The sequence below is a fragment of the Diaporthe citri genome (genome assembly GCF_014595645.1).
Source record: "Diaporthe citri strain NFHF-8-4 chromosome Unknown scaffold_1, whole genome shotgun sequence".
NCBI classification, from domain to species: domain Eukaryota; kingdom Fungi; phylum Ascomycota; class Sordariomycetes; order Diaporthales; family Diaporthaceae; genus Diaporthe; species Diaporthe citri.
Window position 1 is genome coordinate 6,527,384 of NW_025064846.1, and position 15,380 is coordinate 6,542,763.

General features: G+C 49.9%; 3 protein-coding genes across 3 annotated transcripts; all 3 read right to left on the reverse strand.

Moving 5' to 3' along the window:
• Positions 1-1,098: 1,098 nt before the first annotated feature.
• On the reverse strand, positions 1,099-4,307 carry INS49_001745 (uncharacterized protein; the record flags this gene model as incomplete). The annotated part of the gene is made up of 8 exons (XM_043162566.1): positions 1,099-1,171; positions 1,229-1,247; positions 1,344-2,327; positions 2,596-2,716; positions 2,797-2,811; positions 3,274-3,848; positions 3,925-4,035; positions 4,094-4,307. 8 exons carry the CDS (start codon positions 4,305-4,307, stop codon positions 1,099-1,101), a joined length of 2,112 nt encoding a protein of 703 aa, XP_043031072.1.
• A 7,424-nt stretch (positions 4,308-11,731) lies between these two features.
• INS49_001746 (uncharacterized protein) lies at positions 11,732-12,490 on the reverse strand (the record flags this gene model as incomplete). Its single annotated transcript, XM_043162567.1, has 1 exon — positions 11,732-12,490. One exon carries the CDS (start codon positions 12,488-12,490, stop codon positions 11,732-11,734), a length of 759 nt encoding a protein of 252 aa, XP_043031073.1.
• A 661-nt stretch (positions 12,491-13,151) lies between these two features.
• Positions 13,152-15,045, reverse strand: INS49_001747 (uncharacterized protein; the record flags this gene model as incomplete). Its single annotated transcript, XM_043162568.1, has 7 exons — positions 13,152-13,302; positions 13,366-14,024; positions 14,177-14,289; positions 14,364-14,382; positions 14,454-14,479; positions 14,551-14,630; positions 14,834-15,045. 7 exons carry the CDS (start codon positions 15,043-15,045, stop codon positions 13,152-13,154), a joined length of 1,260 nt encoding a protein of 419 aa, XP_043031074.1.
• Positions 15,046-15,380: the final 335 nt, after the last annotated feature.

Sequence of the window (15,380 nt, forward strand, 5' to 3'; positions counted from 1 at the left end):
GAGAGATTATGATACACATGGTTACATGCATACATAAAACTTTGTCAAAGCATTGGGCACACGGTTGCTAGATAAAAGTGCTGCGAGGGGTTTGGGTTGGGTAGAGGACGCTCATCCTATCTTGTGCGTTTGTTTGTATATCCTTCAAGGCAGACTGTCAAAATATGACTGAGCCATGAGCATCACTGTTCTTTGCCGAGGAATCGTATACTATTGACCGCGAAATTGTGGGCAGGATGCGCTTCTTTTCGGTCCATATGCCAAACGCTCTGACTTGGCAATGGACCCGTCTGAATTACAGCGTATGCGACTACGACTCCCTTGGTTGCTCCCCGGGGACTACGGACGAGATGAAGGACCTTGATTTCCGCGAATTTTCAACTGGAAGAGGCCAATATGACTGCATTCTTTGTCCATAGTTTCCGATTTTTGAGCATGCTCGAGAATCGACACCACACGTTGAGCTACCCTATTGACGAGGACCGGCCATTACTTCTCAGCAAACTCTTTTCTGGTGGATGTATACACGAAGTACATTTCTGATCGATCTACGCCGCTACATCGTCACGCACTGAACGATAATACGCACGAATATGAATGGAACAAGCAAATGAATTGACGCACAGCGCTTCAGCATGACCCGGGGAGGATGAGAAAAAAATAAAAACAATAATGATCCTCCCGCTTTTTAAAATTTCCACCGGCGCAAGGACTGGCGTGGGGCAGGAAATGTGTCGAATTTCAGGACATCTAGCACAAAGAAAAACCGCCACCAGCTGGTACGCAAGATCGAGTTGGGTGTGGCGGTACGGCTCTTATATACTGCTAGAATAACTAATGGGTAGATTGGTTATTATGGTCTTTTGGCCGGGAGGTGGAATTTGCTAGCAGTAATTCTATAAACCCTCACATTTGGGGCATGTTACTTTTTATTCAAAGGAGTACAAAGCCAAATGCAACGGCTCCGGGAGGGAAAGGGATTGAAATTCTAGTGGGAGTTCCGAAGGGGACCAACGCCACATGCAAAAGCTGTGTAAATAGGGGCAAGCCCTCCCATTTTCAAGCATTGTTGAGCTTCTTTGTAATCAGTACATCCTACTAGCCCTTCCTGCTTGAAACCCATCGCTTCGGCTCAAGCATGCTAGCTAGCCAGACGTGAATGGCGTGAAACCTGTTCCCGATAAAGCATTCATACGCCAACCATGCGGCCACCGCGGTAAAGACCAACGACACGATCTCTGCCGTGGCTGTTGAAGTGACAATGTTAGCAGGAAAGTTCTCACCGTGTTTAGTAGAAAATACCAATATTCATCTGTATGCCCAGGACGGCTTTAGAAACTTACCGAACCATTTCCCAATGTATTGCGTTGTGTAGACAGTGGAGTTTCCGTCGTCAAAGGAAGTCTGATGTCTTTGGAAGTCTTCGATAGGTAAAGCAAATAACCCGGCGAGGAAGGATAGCGGAGTAAAAATGATGGTGACGATAGTAAAGCCAAACACTGATGCACTCATGAGAGATGCAAGCCGCGCCTCATTCAAGCTTGCGTGCTTTTGTTTGAGATCCAACCTTAGTTCGATGGAGCGCTGCACACGTTGCGCGTCATCATCCAGCTTCTGTAGGCGTCGTTTAAATTTAGGCAGCTGTTGTTGTGGTCGCTGGATGATCTTCCACACCTCACCATCTTGAGCAGCCTCAGCAGTCTGTGGTGGCTTGAACGAGCCTTCGGGCCCATTTGGCCATGCATTTGGCCATGTCGTGAACATGAACTCGCGCCAGACCTCTTCCTGTTGTATTAGAATTGTCTGTATCATCGATAGCTCGTCTCGGATGTCCTCGATATGGTGGAGAAAGTCTTTCTCTTTTTCAATGTTGATGTCGCTCATGTTTTGCGGCGTCAGATAAATGTTTACTTCTTCTGATACGCGAGCAATGGAGCGCGCAAATATTGCAAAGATCCCAGGATCTCGGCCTTTCGGACCTCTGATTGTGTCCAGTGAGTTTATGCATTCCGACAAGAGAATGCCGATGAGATGCTTGTGCGTCACATCCTCACTGTGCAGGCGGAACATGAGATTTTTCATGATAGTGGGCCCCCACCCCAATTTCTCTGCCAGAAGTTCACTCGACGCAATGATATGATCATCAAAGCTCCAAATACAGGCTTGAGGAACCATGAGAATCGGGTCAGAGTCCTGCTTTGGATTTTCTCGTCGTTGGCCTGTCAGGTACCGGACTACGACCTGATCCATATTCCGCTGGTTCAGAATTTCTGGCCCGATCTCCGGATTGCAGTATTCGTCCAGGGTGGCTTCGAATGCCAGGGGGACTGTGAACCGACATGGCAAATATTTAGAAGTGGTTGCCGAGTGGTCGGCGTGCCGGACTCTCCGTGCAATTTCTGACCGTGGAGAATAGGCAAAATACGGCATCTTGCGGCTTCGCGTTAGAACTGGTCTCATAGTCAGGCAGTCTATGTGTTTTTCGCATTCACCGGGAGATACTTACCGTTATGAACGCAGACTCAACGCTCGAACGCGAGGGCAGCGTTATAGTTCTCAGTGAACATCCTGGCTCCCGACTTTGAACGTCCCGACGTGAACCGCTCTCGCCGCATAACAGTTCCATCTCAGTGAATTGTTGCTTAATCGAAGTCATGAAATTCACGAGGTCACGGCCGCTGTCTGCAGCTGGTATCCTTTTGAAAAACATGAGAGACTAGGCAATTTAATTAGCATGATCCAGATAGCTGTTGTAAGTACCTGCACAATCATATGGTCTGGGTGCCAACAACATACGAGAAGCCTAAAAATCTGCAAGAAATTAGAAAGCTTCTCGAAAACAGGGCGATACAAGCTTCCGAGCTCTGGCCGGGTACTCACTTCGTGTACTGTATCTTGACAGCCGATGCCTCCTATAGCACGCATGTGAACGCGTGCAGGCCCCAAATATGGCTTGCGGTCTATGACTCGGTACCTCGAACCGTCGACCCATCGCAAGTTTGGACCTTTCTTCCACGCTATCAAAGCAAGCGTAAAGAAATCATCATTCGCAGCCCTCGACTTAAATCGAATGTCTTGGATTGTCAGGGAAACATCTGCACCGCGATCAAGCAGATATTCCACGCATTGTAAACGTCCAGCTTTGTCGGTCAGGCACTCGGATATGAGCCCTTCTCTCACATAAGTCGCGCTCGTCGGCCCCGGATCTCTCATTGCAGTCAGCAGCATTGAGCATTCGTACGGAGATTGATCGTATGTCACATCAACACTGACATTAAGCTCTTCGACGAAGCAGCGGAGCACCTCGACACGGCCTGCGTAACACGCCAAGAACATTGGCTTCGGCCGGTAAGAGGGCCGGGGGTATTCGTCAAAGAAACGGTCCCACGTCTCATCCTGGTCGTCGCCGAACGCTTTCCTTTCAGCCTCGAGGAGGAATTTGACCACATCGGCATGGCCATGCCAGATTGCCAATTCCAGCGCCGTCATACCGACTGTATCTGAGCGGTCCAGATTCTTCATCCATTCGATTGTCACTTGACTTGGTGCCCGGAGATAGGATTTTGGATCAGGGAATCTCTCAATCAGGGCGCGAACTATATCCAGGCTGCCGCGCCGTGCAGCACAATGAAGCGGACTCTCCCAATCGTTGTCAAAGTGGAAGATGTCGGCGCCCGCATCGAGCAACACCTCCACCACCGGCAGGTTTCCTTCATTGCAGGCTGTATGAAGGAGCGTTGTGCCATAATCCCTTCTAGGAAAGTGAATTTCATCGACGTTCAACTTTTCCAAGAAGTCCTCAATTTTGTGGAGGTTGCCGTCGCGGACAAATGCATGCAGGAAGAATTCTTCACCCTATTAGTTTTCGTTTTTCTTTGTAATTTGATCAATCCCCGTAGGTGAATGTCTCGATTTGTGACTTACTACAGAGGTCTCGGTTGCCATCCGGGTCCCACTCTTCTAGTCCGAGAAGTTGTTCACAAATCGCTTGATCTCGGTTTCCACACAGCTCAGTAGAAATTGCGAAGGAAGAAGCTTGAACTCAAAGAAGTCAGTGGTGAGGTATGAAACCAGGAATCTGCTTGCTGCTCACCTTTCTTGATCCAGGGGTCCAATTCCTCTCTGAAGAAGACAAGCAATCCCCCTTTCTGGAGACTTTGTGCATCCACAATATCTTCCATGCTTTGAGTTCTTGATTTTATCTTCCCCGTCCATTTCCAGGGTTCACTCTCTTCCTCTGGTCTCATATCTATGCCCCACCTCTCAGTCACCATTGCACGCTCTTCCATGTCCATCTCTTCGTGCATTTTGACTTGGAACTTTCTATCATCTGAAATCGTGTCGTCGCTCAGGTCTTGGTCAGGTTCAGAGCCAGCTCCATGCTCTGCACTTGCCACCGTCGGTGTGTTTCGAGTTGATGTACTTTATCGTAAACCAAAGTCCGTGAGGAAGGGGTCAGTTGCCCTATCCTAACATGATACATGCGAAAAGCTCTTCACACACTCGGCGGAAGGCAAGCCAGGGCGGCGTTGCGGTGGTAGACACGCTGAGTTGGCCTCAAAGAACAAGATGTGCGCTGACGTGGCGCCCCGCCCTGCACAAGTGCGGTGCGGATCCCGTGGGTATCTGCAAAGACACAGATGGGCCCTGCATTGTGGGGTTGTTGCGGGAGTGGACTGAACAATTCTCAGACTGCTTGAAGAAGAATTAAGTACTGTGACCTGTGGAAACACCGGCCTGTTATTGATTCTGGTCTGCTGCAAGCTTTTGGAAGGGCTGGACAAAGTCGCAACTTTACAGTACTTCAATTTGTTTTGAGTACATAGAGGTTTAAACATAGACGAGATTTATTTTTCTGATCAAACCTCGTCCTTGAAGATAGGGTCACGGTCACGGGCTCAACAATATCCGTTGACATTAACAACGAGGCTGGAGCACATATAGAACTAGACCAGACTTCGATACTAGGGCCGGCGACGAAACCTTTGCACAGAAGAGACCTGCAGGGACTCTGGTGATTCCAAGGAACCCAACAAAACGGCTTGAAGTTTTGTCTTTAGTTTTTTTTTGGAAAAACAAAATCAGATTTCACGTTGCCTACTATTAACAACTCAAATCATCCAGGTCAAATGGGGAAGCCTATCTTTGGTTCAACACAGTTCTCAAATAATATACCAGCCAGTGAAGACGGCAAAGATATCATGGAGTGCCATTGCAGACCTAACCCGAAGTCTTCAAACCGAACCTAACGCAGTGGCGGGACCAACAACCTTTGCCAATTTCATCAATATACAAGCCCTCAACAGTCTATGAAGCAGGAAAAAGCAAAATCGTAGCCTATGCCTTCGGGAACCCCATTTCAGCAAAGAATAATCTCCTCAAGGCCGTCTTCGACGCTCTAACGCCACACGTTGCCATCCATCAAACATCCAAAAAAAGCCGGACCAACCACTCAAAACTTACCATCTCCGTGAGGGCTCGTCCGCACAACCATTGGTAAAGATAATTTAGAAATGAGGGCAACAAAATCTCCCTGCTTAACATGCCTAATAGTAATCCCAAATCCCATGTAGCCGCTCCCAAAGCACTGCGCAAGGCTTGTATCCATATAATAGATAAGAATGAACAACTAGAATTAAATCCTAATCGCATATTTCTTTTTTTTAAGTCGCTTCCACATTTTCTCACATCCCCGTTAGCTTGCTGAAGAATCTTAAGCCAGATATTAAGATCTTTGAAAGCAGCATTATGTTTATTATTAATTATGGTGACACCCCCCAAGGAGAAGCAGATACTTCACGCAGATAGAAACCTGGGAGGGGTCCAATCCCTGGATAGCCTTATAAAAGGCTTTAAGGGATTTATATGTTAGGTTCAATTCCCAGGGTTTGGCGTGGTAAATATATTAGTTGAATACTTCTCGCTTAGACCTTAAAAACGTTATTTTTGAGGTAATACGGCCCCGTATGAGCAGATCCGCACTATTCACCCCGGCCTTGATGCATCTATTTCGCAACAATATCTTTTTCTCCTCATCCCACTGATGCTTGGAGTCCAGCGTAGCGCCCTTGAATCTCTGGTATTTGGTTTTGGTGCGGTAATATCAAAAGTGTAGCCACAGAAGAGATCTATCCTGTAAGTCGGCATTTAGAGGGATCCCTGACCCGTCCGATGTCCAGTTAATGATCCACCTGGGGGAGGTAGGACAGAGACGGCGCGATCCGAGTCTCCAGTCAGTGACCCAGCTGGCGCAGCCAGACCCACAATATTCATCTATGAGAAGCATATCAAGACTATCCGTTTTAAGAAGCAATTCAACCGATAAATGGGTATACAGGCGGCCCAAGATAATTCTCCTCATAACTTCTTCCTGCAAGTCAACCAAGTCTTTTTCTCTCTCCGTCTTCTAATAGAGGTCTCCACCTAATAGAGCTAAAATACCTTCATATTTATCGCCAGGTTCTTTGCAATCTCAGCGTTTCAACTCATGCCACAGTAATTCTTGAATCGGGACTGGTAGCCATTTTCTATTAAACTTGCTCAACCAAGTCCAACTTAGTTAAATAAATCCATAAACTGATGCGGCCGCCACAGTGAAGGAAGCCACTAGTAGGTTTGCTCCGCTAGGAGCAAAAGCTTCCAAAAGGACACAACTCAGGCCCAAAAAGCCCCATTCAACACGAGGGTAGACGCGCCATGATGTTTCGATCCTAGATTGGTGCAGAGCAATGATTTCGCGGAACCGCTGCTCTCACTTCACCCCTTCAAGTATCCCAGATTAATTAGGCGCAGCTATGTTAAGCCATAAGCCGGATAGGCTCATCCAAGGCTGCAAGCTTTTGGGAGGGAGTCTAGGCATGAGTCCCTTACTGGCAATAGCGTAAAATTAAACGCTGAGGATAATTTAGAGCCAAGGGCATTCTTAATTACCGCAGATAACCATCTTATTAAGCAAGAGGATATACTCTTCCAAAGTCCAAACGCAGTTTACTTAGTCTTGACTTAATACCTTATCCAGACCTAAGTGAATTTAATGCTAATACCAGCTAAGAGTATACCAAAAAAGTCCAAATCCATTTAGCTAATTGCTTAAGTTTGGGTAAGGAAGATATCCATCGCGGAGATACTTCACGGCCCGATCAGTGGCGGGATCTCCTTCTCCAAGCCAGAAATATGTCTCTCTAGCGTTTGCGTAAATACGTCCCATGAGAGGCAATTGGTGGGACTTTTCCAGTGTATCTTCCTGGTTAATGTAAATGGCATCGATCCAGATTGCCAGAGGATGTGAAAGGTTGTCATGACGGTGGCGCCGGCGGTGGAGACGGTAGATATGAGATATGGCCGAGATGCAGTTTGAGGTAGCCTGAAGTTCCACGTGGCCGCGAGGGCAAATAATCGGTCTTGTTCGGTTCGGATCTCCCCAGCAATATGACAGGGCGTTGAGTTGGATGTGATCCGGGTCGTCCAGGTCGACAACCTGGAGCTTGCCTCGGATGTTGGATTCTTGCGCTGTTTCCACGACGAAAACTCGAATCTTGGTACCACCCAAGGCAAGTGAGGTCTTGTAAAGGGTTTCCCCCCTTTCGCGTTTCTGTCTCTCGAGCAGATGCGAGTCAGGATGAGCCGGCATGGTTTCGGCTGTGACCGTCATCTGAAGAAGCCCGGTGTCCTCTGAATCTCAAGCCTAGGGCGGCTGGAAATCTGTTTCGGGTGGTGGTGTTGCTGCCTGATGGCCTCTTGGGCATGTTCCTTCAGTTCATGAAACGCTCTGTGGAGCGAATTAGTAGAATAGCGTCAACGAATCTCCATAGTAGGTACTCTCAGATATGCTATTAGAATTTGCAAAGTTGATAACTTCCCATCGTGGTACAAGCGCGTTTGAAGCTCAGCGTGAGGCAACCGACAAGGGTACATCACTCTGAGTGAAACACAGCCGCAGGCAGCCGCCATATGTAACATAACAAGGGTCTCACTAACCACTGCAGGTTGCCTTACCTTGGAGTGTTGTGCTTCCCCAACTGATGATCTGAAGGGATTCGCCCCCCGAAAAGAAAGGAAGCAAGAGCCAGTGACCAATGACAACTTTTTTTTTTTTTTTTTTTTTTTACACTTGCTTAATCGCTTTTGCAATTCACATGTGGACAGACATTCAATCATTACGACAGTAAGTTATCTTGCCCTTGTCAGTCGACATCGGGCTCTTCTCATGCACCTGTCAGCAATGCGATTGAGGCTCTTAAGCACATGTAGTTCCACATCGGCGTGAGTGATGGGGCTCGGTACAATCTTCCTCGCTTGAGAAGGCAACAACAGGAATGGTGGCCATTTCAAAGAGTTCCACAAAGCCGAAATAAACTTTCATTTTGGTATCCAAAGACATATCAGATTCATAATCAGATCTACATTCCATTCTATCTGCTACCAACGATATGGACGAGCCGATTGACCATGGTCTCGACTTCTTGGAGGACCTCCAAAGACAATGGTAGGAATACCTGGCACACCCTTCTTATGGATACGCTACGGAACACCAGATTATCGGAATACATGGAGACCCTGTCAATATTTGCATGGGGCGTGTGTACGAATCCACTGGCCAAGTGACAGCCTGGCTCGAACTCATACCCAATGATCCACCGCAGCACGACCTCAACGACATCATGACGCCGCCCTGTGTGCCAGTATCGATTTAATTAGAACATCAAGTGATTTATTTCCTTATTCAAATCAAGACTTCGATCCCCAGGCACTTGGGTGGGTAACTGGTCTTCCGGCAGACTTTGACTCTAATAATGTTTTTCAACTCGGATCTAGTAGGAGCAGAGCTCGGAGCCTCTCCCTTTGAATACATCGAATGACGTGGGCCAGCCCGAAGAAGTGTTGTGGCACACACAGCCTTGGACGGCACAGGTGGCGGCCAGCACCAAGGCAGCTGTGAGACGTCATCCCTTGCTTCGCTCAAATACTTGGGCTCTGCAACCCTCTTGAACACAGCGGCCACTTTCTTTACTACCAGGAGCACTATTGAACAAATTCCCAGGGGCATAATCAGATATCATGAAATCCTCATGTGGATTTGTGACGATATCAATACTACGTGCCTACGGCAAGTGGTGGTACCACTTTTACACTAGTAGTGCAGTGGTGAAAATCGTGACAGGATTACCACATCCTCTTCTCGCAAATCAATCTGTGAGTGCGTGAGACACAGCCAGCTCCTGCGGCCCGCATTTGGTCCGTTACAAATTACCAAGAGTCTTCTCTCAAGATAGTTGGACTTCTTTCACACAGGTGATTACATTTAGTTCGAACCCTGTACCCGCAAGCCTAGCAGAGAAAATCAGACGATGACATTGGTCATTGGAAGCAGGAAAGCAGGGTCAACGGCCGAGCCAACCATCTTGTCGAAGACAGCAGTCTCGTGCTTTTGGAAGCTTCTTCGTACAAGATATCGGGTAGCAAAGTCCCTATACAAGTTTGCTGGTTTCATTTAATTTTTCGACAAGTTGGAAGGACCAATATTCTCCAAGATAGGAATGCTAAGAATGAACATAGCATACCCCTCCTTTTACTTCTCTTTACACTCGCAGCTTCGTCTCCTCTTCTAACCACCAAATTACCACAAAGCCATTCTATTTATTGTTGATCTGATCAGAAGAAACCAGCACAATTAGGGGTTAAAAATCCTGTTCTGCGTTCGCTGACTAGAGCTGAGCCGTGGTGGTGACAGTCTACTAAACTCCGACGTATCCCCCAATCAGACCCCACAGCTCACTTCTTCTTCTCATGAGTGTAGTTGTTCTCCCCCTTATGCTTGTGCTCGGGTTTATTGCACCTGCCTCCGAGACACTGTGGTCTCGCCGGCTCCTGCTCCCACTCACACTTAGTGCGGGGCTTCTGCTGCCAGGGACCGCTTCGAGGCACTGTTGGATCCGTGGGTTTCTGGTTTGCTGACCCGGATCCACCATTTCCAGACCCACCCGCGTTGTTGTCGCTTCCCCCAGTTGATGCCATTTCGCTGTGGCGACTTGGGTTGTAACTCTTGAATGGGTATTGATTCTTGTTGTTGCGATGTTTGGTAAGATTCTCTTTGCTGCAGATGCATTCTCTCAACACTTGAGCGAAGCTCGAAGAACTGTGGCCTTTTATTTGGGTTTTCTGCTACACACTGATCCAGTATTAGTTGTGACTTTCGTTATAGACCGTCATGGAATTGTGGTCAATGACTTTGGGAAGGGACAAAATAAAAGCCAATCACTAGATCAGCTTTGTCATTCGACAGCGTTTCTTGCTGCTCAGTGTTGCTCGATGCGTCTCAAATCGTACCGCAGCTCGGAAAGTAACTGAACGTTCCACATACTCTTCTACAAATGACTACTAAATAGCATGGCATCCGTCAAAGACGGGTCCGAGAGAATTTGAACGGTGACCAGTGCATTCAATCCTGATAAAGCTCAACTTTTTCTATCACTCTGAGCATCAATACATATTACACCGGCAAGTTCTCTGATTTTACAGTGTGTGCATAGGTCTCAACATAGTGTCTGAGATAAATTCACTATTCGTAACCTGTACCAGGAAATTCAATCGCAAAGCTTCACATCAAGACAAGTTGCGAGAGCGGAACCCGCGCGGTGTAGTAATTTGCTGGGAGAATTGTGGGAGTAGTGAGAGGTATTTATATTCGTTGATTTCTATAGCAAACAAAGCTTTTAATTGCGACTTATCCTTGTAGGGAGCGAGAAGACTAGATAATAGCTGTTGTTAGTAAAAAAGGAATGCCACGGAGAGTTAGGATGCTCGACAGACCACGGCTTGACGCGAGGGCTTCGTCATTTTCCAACAAAATGCTGCTTGCTTCCTGAACGTCTACAGACCCCAGGGGTTGCAACATTGAGAGAATTCGTGCCATAATTCCTAATTGCGCACCATCACGATTTCGTTCCAGCTTGATACTTTACTCCGGCAATTATCTATAACACAACATCTGGCAGAGATGTCGGTGCCAGAACGGGTCTTGAGTACTTTTGATTCCAGTGTACCTTCGCACAGGGGGATACGATCCGATCGCGATGTTCCCGGTGAGCCTGTCTATTAAGGTTATACGATATATTACTCAAGGATCGTCAAAGTAAATATAGACTGGAGGACGGACGTTTGTCTGTTCTTAGACTCGGAAAATGCTTCGTGGATAGGAGGGTCTGCTTAAGCTTAACTGAAAGTGCACGAGTCTTGCGAGGCCGGTCAGGCGCTGTCGACAGGGAATCCATGCCCGGCGTTGCTCACAAGGCTTGGCCCGGGCGTCATCACGGAGGCCGTGGCAGCTCATCCGGACCACTCCTGCTCGGATGCGAACACACTGAGGCCGCCCGGTCGGCGAGGCATGGGCGAGGAGGCTGGCCGAAGGGATCACACTAGTAAAAGGCGGGTGAGATTACTGGGGAGAGTGTCGAACGTATGAGTGGTTCGGGTGCAGCTTGTCCCGCGGCTTATAAAGACAGGCGGAAGAACTTGGGATTAAAGTTAGAGCTACGCATGGAATCCGTACAAGGGCTCCAATCCCTATGGATTGGTTCGGTCTCGTGTGGCTGGCGGATGAGCATGTAGATCATCATACATGTATTGTTTCCAACAGGAGAATCTCGATGGGGTAGTCGGGTAGTCATATTCGAGGTTTTTGATTTGAGACCTGTTTTTTTATTTTTTTTTTATTTCCCTGCGTTACGGTCGGCTACGGCAAGTCAATCAGCACGGACGACTCAGCCCTGCGCGGCGCCGTCGCCCTGAACAGCAGCGTCTGGCCGACCACCCAGGTCTCGACATCCCCAAAGTGCTCCCTCAGGGCCGCATCCACGTCCTCCTTGGTGTCGTCCCAGTTGCGGAAGACCCCCCACCAGTTGTTGTACCAGTTCAGGTAGAACCTGGTCAGCCACTGGTACCACTTTGTCTGCTTGGCCCCGAGCACCGTGCACCCGTACAGCACGCCGTTGTCGCTCACGAGCCTCGCCATCGCGCCGATGGCCCTGAACTTGTCCCTCCCCCCCGGCATGCAGTGGAACAGGTTGAACATGGATACGGAGTCGTACCTCCGGCCCGCGAGCTCCTTGGACGGCGGCTCGGTGGCGTCCGCCTCGACGAGGTCGACCTCGGCCCTCGAGGCCACCGACAGCACCCTCGCCTTGGCCGCCCTGAGCGGGTTCGGGTTCAGGTCCATGAGCGTGAGCTGGTGCCTGCTGCCCTTGCGCCAGATGCTGCCCAGCGCCGCGGCGGGCAGGTAGCCCGTCGCGACGCCGATGTCCAGGTGCCGCCGGGAGAAGTTCTCGGCGAAGAAGGGGAGCAGCACCGACGGGGTGGGACACCCCCAGATGCAGCGCATGTTGAAGCCGAGCACGTAGACGTCGTACCACACGGACAGGGCTGAGCGGGTGTAGACGGTGGCATTGGCGTCCTTGCCTGTGCGGAACAGGGCGTCGTTTTCGTAGTCCGCCATTGCGTGGGCGCCGAGTGAGTGCTCCCAAAGTGGTGGATGTGTTGGTGGTGTGGCTGTTGGTGTCCCTGTTGGTAAAGACTGGGGTTATTGAGAGCAGACTTGGCACTCTTTCACGGCGTTGGGGGGGGGGGGCTTGTTCTCTGCGACTTTCTCTTCTTCGAAGCGGCGATCAAAAGTTGGCAGTTGGCAGTCGGCAGCTCGAAGGCGAAACGATTTCTGGCTTCCATGGGATGTTATCATGTTGCTATAATGGCTCTTATTATGACTATTATTCTCATGTTGGTCGCGTTCCCCATAGCCTCCATCGTGTCTCGTCTTCACTGGTCAGTTGACTGTGCGCATGTGCCTAGTGTTCGGCTTGCATTAGAAAGTGGGTAAGCTTTCCGCACTGTGCAATTATACATACAGTCTGCATATCGGCATTGTTGCGACTCCTCCCTTCGACAGACCTCGCAAGTCAGCACACCAGATAAGTGCCTGCACCATGCACGTATATGGAGCCGCCTGGGGCTCTGCGGTTGACTATGGCTTCCCACTTCACCCTGGCATGGCCTTCTTGGTATGCAAGGGACAGACCCACCTGGGTCATTGGCCGGTTTCTCATGATGGATCCTCGGAAGATGGATTCGTAAAACTGAGGGGTATCTTGGAAGCAAATAAATCAGGCCGAAGGTGGTTCCTGGCCCTCGGCTATGTGTGTCAATTGGTCGTTCGATCGCCGCGTCGCATGCTCTGGAACAGGCGTGCTCTGGAACGAGGACACCGATGTAGAAGCTGAGCCGACGCGCGGCTTCCGACAGTAGACAGTCATCCTAGGGCGTGTTGGGTTAGCAAGCCGTGGTCGCGTCCAACTCGGAGAGTATCGTGGTCCTTACAGCGTCATGAAGGAGTGGTATCTCGTGTCTGGGATCTCCCTCTTGACATTCAGCACGAACTTCTTCACGTCATCTGCTGACCAGCCCAGGCCGTCTATGAAGACTGAAAGCGTGAGTGGCTCGATGATGGCATTCCAATTCTTGGCCATCATCGTGCCGATCTTCTGTAATTTCTTCCCTGGGTAGCAAGCATTGGTGGGAGCGCCATACTTGGTCACCGTGATGTTCTCGAAGCCGACTTTCTCAAGGAGCGGCTTGTACTGGGTCGGATAGTATAAGGAACTTCCAAGATCTTTGAGGCCTGTAAAGTCAGAATTAGCAAAGCTTATGATGGCCTGGGGCATGAACTTTCCTCGGGACATGAGCTTGTTCCATTTGTGGAAAGACGTGTTTTCAAAAGAGTGGTTGGGTGACTGCAGCAAGACGATCCACTCGGTGAATTCAGCCCATCCCCCCGGGTTGAGGTTGTCCCAAACAGCTTGCACAAGGCGTTCTTTTTCTGGCAGGTCGCCCAGCATGCGAGCATGGACGAGGTCGAAAGTCGTGTTCAGATCCCAGTCCTCGGTGGCGTCTCTGATCTGAAAATGGCAATTCGATACCAGGTACGGCGGCTTGACTGGCTCGAGATCAATTCCTAACACTGAGCTTCGTGGGTTTTGCTGGGCTGTGATGAGTTGTTAGCCAAAGACACATGGGAGCCTGCAGAGAGAGACATGCCGAATTCCTGCAAAGGGTTAGCGTCATGCAATAGACCCGAGGGTGGGTGGAGGAAAGGTGGGCAATGTCCTGAGTGAGGGTCGATAAAACATACCAACGCCCATAGACCGGGCCCGGTACCGATGTCCAAGACGGTTTTTGGCCGCCTGGCCGGGGCCAGATGGAATCTTCCGTCGAAGAGTTCTTTTATTATCTCATGCTGAAGCACTGTTTTGCACTTGGTCAGTGGCCGTCAGGGCTAACGAGTTATTGCTTGTAGATATGCTGCCGGGAATGCATACCGTTTCTGTCTTGTTCTTGCTAGTTCGAAACCTTGAGTTAGCCACAATCCTGGCAAACCCCGCAGGATCCTTTGATCAGGACAGTCGCACCTGATTGTTCGGTATGAAGCCATAGCCTGTGAGATAGCAGGTCAGCTTGGGCCAATGTTGAATTCACCAGCGCAGGCCGGGGAGATACGAGACTGACGCTTGTAGGACTTGCTGATCCTGTGCATGAGAGAGCGAAAGAATCCTGTTGTTCGGGACCCACTTCCTCTGGGATTCGATCTGATTGGATCCCAGTCAGCCTTCATTTGCTCCCAGAAGTGCGTGACATGACTCGGCAGTTGACCCCCGGCTGACCCCCGGCTGACCCCCGGCTGACCCCCGGCTGACCCCCAGCAGAACCCCCCGGCGAGGCTCGCGAGATCAGGCACCCAGTGCACCGCGCCATTCGCGCCTAATAGGGGGTCGAAGGGGAGGAGACTCACCGTTCCGAGGCTGCAGGAACGGCCTCTGCATCGTCGTTGGAGTCGTCCGAGTCGGAGCGCGACCAGATGTCATTGGACAGAGGCAGGTCGCCGTCGTCGACGATGCTGCTGTGGGGGTAGGTTCGGTTGGACGACGAAGTAGCGGTGAGGGGCGATTTGAGGGATGTGGAATTCCTGCTGGTGCTCGAGGCGTTGGTCGATGGCCGTCCCATATTTTTCGATGAAGAGTTGACCTCACTGCCGCTTGTTGGACGGCCGCGACCTTTGGTAAAATCCATGGACCGGCGGGCCGCTCCGAGAGGCTGATGGGGTCGTGAAACTTTAAGTCGGGTCTGAGAACTCGGGTCAGGGACAAGATTCAACGTGAATCTCATTCAGAGTCTGGGTACTCCTTGGTTTTTAAACCATCGTCCCGGGGGGAGAACAATGGGCCTCAATTTGTTTTGGGATCTTCTACATACGTCGAGAGATTCCAGGGTCCCAAGAACCCAGGACCTGGGCCAGGCCTCATTTCGGAGGGCAAGGCATTCCAAAACCGACCACCCCC